The sequence below is a fragment of the Sinocyclocheilus rhinocerous genome, unplaced genomic scaffold (genome assembly GCF_001515625.1).
Source record: "Sinocyclocheilus rhinocerous isolate Xijiao unplaced genomic scaffold, SAMN03320098_v1.1 scaffold2644, whole genome shotgun sequence".
NCBI classification, from domain to species: Eukaryota; Metazoa; Chordata; class Actinopteri; order Cypriniformes; family Cyprinidae; genus Sinocyclocheilus; species Sinocyclocheilus rhinocerous.
Window position 1 is genome coordinate 40,937 of NW_015652154.1, and position 2,310 is coordinate 43,246.

Below are 2,310 nucleotides of genomic sequence, written 5' to 3' on the forward strand. Positions count from 1 at the left end.
AAAATTACAATCTGTGATGTCTTTATAGCTAAACTTAACCAGCCACCCTTTACACAAACCTTGTTACGTAAGTCCAGTGCCCATAAAGGTACTAAATGATTAGTAATCGTTTATAAACATTTACAAATGATGAATAGTTTCCACTTTAGATTGGCTACTGCAAAAACATGAAAGAATGATTAATAAATGATTAGTAAAGATGTGTGAATAGGGTAAATTCAGGTCTTTCGGGACACTTTTTGCCATCGAGATGACTGCTCATAAAGATACTGATGATCACTGTATTGGCATATTTAAGAATATGTTTTCTATTTATTCATTAGACTTACTGCATATTATATAAACAAACATGAGCTCAGATCAATGAAGCCTACGATCAACCAGCTCCAGAAAGAAGCACAAAACCTGAGCTAACTAAAAGAAAACAGTCATTTTTGATCAGGAACACCAAGTGTAACAAGGCGGGGAAGAATCCCCTAAAAAGTACAACAATTATCAATCAATCAATCAATCAATCAATAATATTATGTAACAGAAAAAGACGGCACCGCAAAAGTACGTGATTAGATATTTTATTTTTGTGTATTTACAGTGGTGTGCTGTGATTCTTCACGTGTTCCTGTACATTTGTAGCATCCTCAAGATATTTAACAACTTTGACAAAACACCATAAGAAGCCTGCAGTGAATTTATGATTCTGATCAGTTTTCCATCATCAAATGATGCACAAACACGTCACGTATAGGCACATGAAACGAGTTCATATAGAAGATTGTCATAACAACATCATATTTACAGTCAAAACATCCTATATACTGTATGTACAACATTTCCACATTAGATCAAAGAGTTTATAAACTGTTTTAATGCTGATCTCAGAAATTTAAACGTGTGCCGATCTTTCATCTTGTGTTGCATGAGTGCTTTAATTTAGAGGATTCGTTTTAATATGTAACAATTTAATATTTTCTAAATGAAATGATGATATGCCTGATGACGTTTTGTTTTATAGATATTGTCCTAAAGCAGCATTTCTTGCTGAAATCGTAAAGCATTGTGGGTCTTGAGTTTGCAGATGATCTGTGATGAATGAAAGCACTATTATTATACCACTGTTTAATACTGGATTCTGACAGATGTTTCAGGTGTTATTAATGTTTGATAGCAAATGTTTCTGAACTGATGATGGCATCTTACAGCAGATACTTCAGTGGTAGAAAGTAATTCTATATGTTTTATGGACCAAAACTTGAAAAATATCATGAAATCAACACATATGTGGTTGTACAAGTGGAATAATTGGCAATTTTGAGTTAATGGACATATTAATATTCACCCAAGATGCTTTATTTAAAACAGGTTATTATAGTTAACTAAAACTGAAACTAAAATTAAAACCATGACAAAACTTAAAAAAAAAAAAAACATTAAAACCATTAAAAAACACATTTTTGTTACATAAAAACGTTTTATTTCAGCTAGTTGCCAAGATAAAATTTCTCATTTTAATTTAGTTACTTGATAAAAATAAAAATTATATGGACTATGAATATGTATAAAAAAATACTAAAAATGACAAAACAACAACAAAATGACTACAAGATTAGACTACAAGAAAACAGAAAATATAGAATACAAAATATGAATACAACTTACAATAGCATCTCAATGATACTAAAATAACACTTAATTAAAATGTTCATTTTCTCAGTTTCTCAAAAGAGTGTGGATGCAGTTGAAGAAAAAAGCATATTGCGATTTCATTCATTCATTCGTGTTTCTCATCAGTATTTGTGTGAAATCTGACTGATCCACAGATGATTCTCGTCAGAACTCGTCTTCTGAACTGTCTGCCAGCAGCATGGTGTTGTCTGGTCCGCTGAGCACTTCTCTGGGAGGCTGGAAATCATCAACATTCAACACAAATCACAAGATTAACAGGTAATGCATGAAAGATGAATCTACTGAAGCTTTTAGGAGCTCATATGTGACTCTGCAGCACAAAAGCAGTGTTAAGTCGCTGGGGTATATTTGTAGCAATAGCCAACAATACATTGTATGGGTCAAAATTATTGATTTTTCTTTTATGCCAAAAATCATTAGGATATTAAGTAAAGATCATGTTCATGGATATTTTGTAAGTTTCCTACCATAAATATATCAGAACTTAATTTTTGATTAGTAATATGCATTGCTAAGAACTTAATTTGGACAACTTTAAAATTGATTTTCTCAATATTTAGATTTTTTAGCACCCTCAGATTCCAGATTTTCAAATAGTTGTATCTCAGCCAAATATTGTCCTATCCT

General features: G+C 31.5%; 1 protein-coding gene across 2 annotated transcripts in view; it reads right to left on the bottom strand.

Moving 5' to 3' along the window:
- Positions 1–1,670: 1,670 nt before the first annotated feature.
- The window catches only part of armh4 (armadillo like helical domain containing 4), a 17,108-nt gene continuing 16,468 nt past the window's right edge, over positions 1,671–2,310 (bottom strand). For both annotated transcript variants that reach the window (XM_016519503.1, XM_016519502.1), the window contains exon 8: positions 1,671–1,899. In XM_016519503.1, coding sequence (XP_016374989.1) covers positions 1,828–1,899 — 72 coding nt within the window. In that variant the 3' untranslated portion in view covers positions 1,671–1,827. The remainder of the gene's footprint in view (positions 1,900–2,310) is intronic.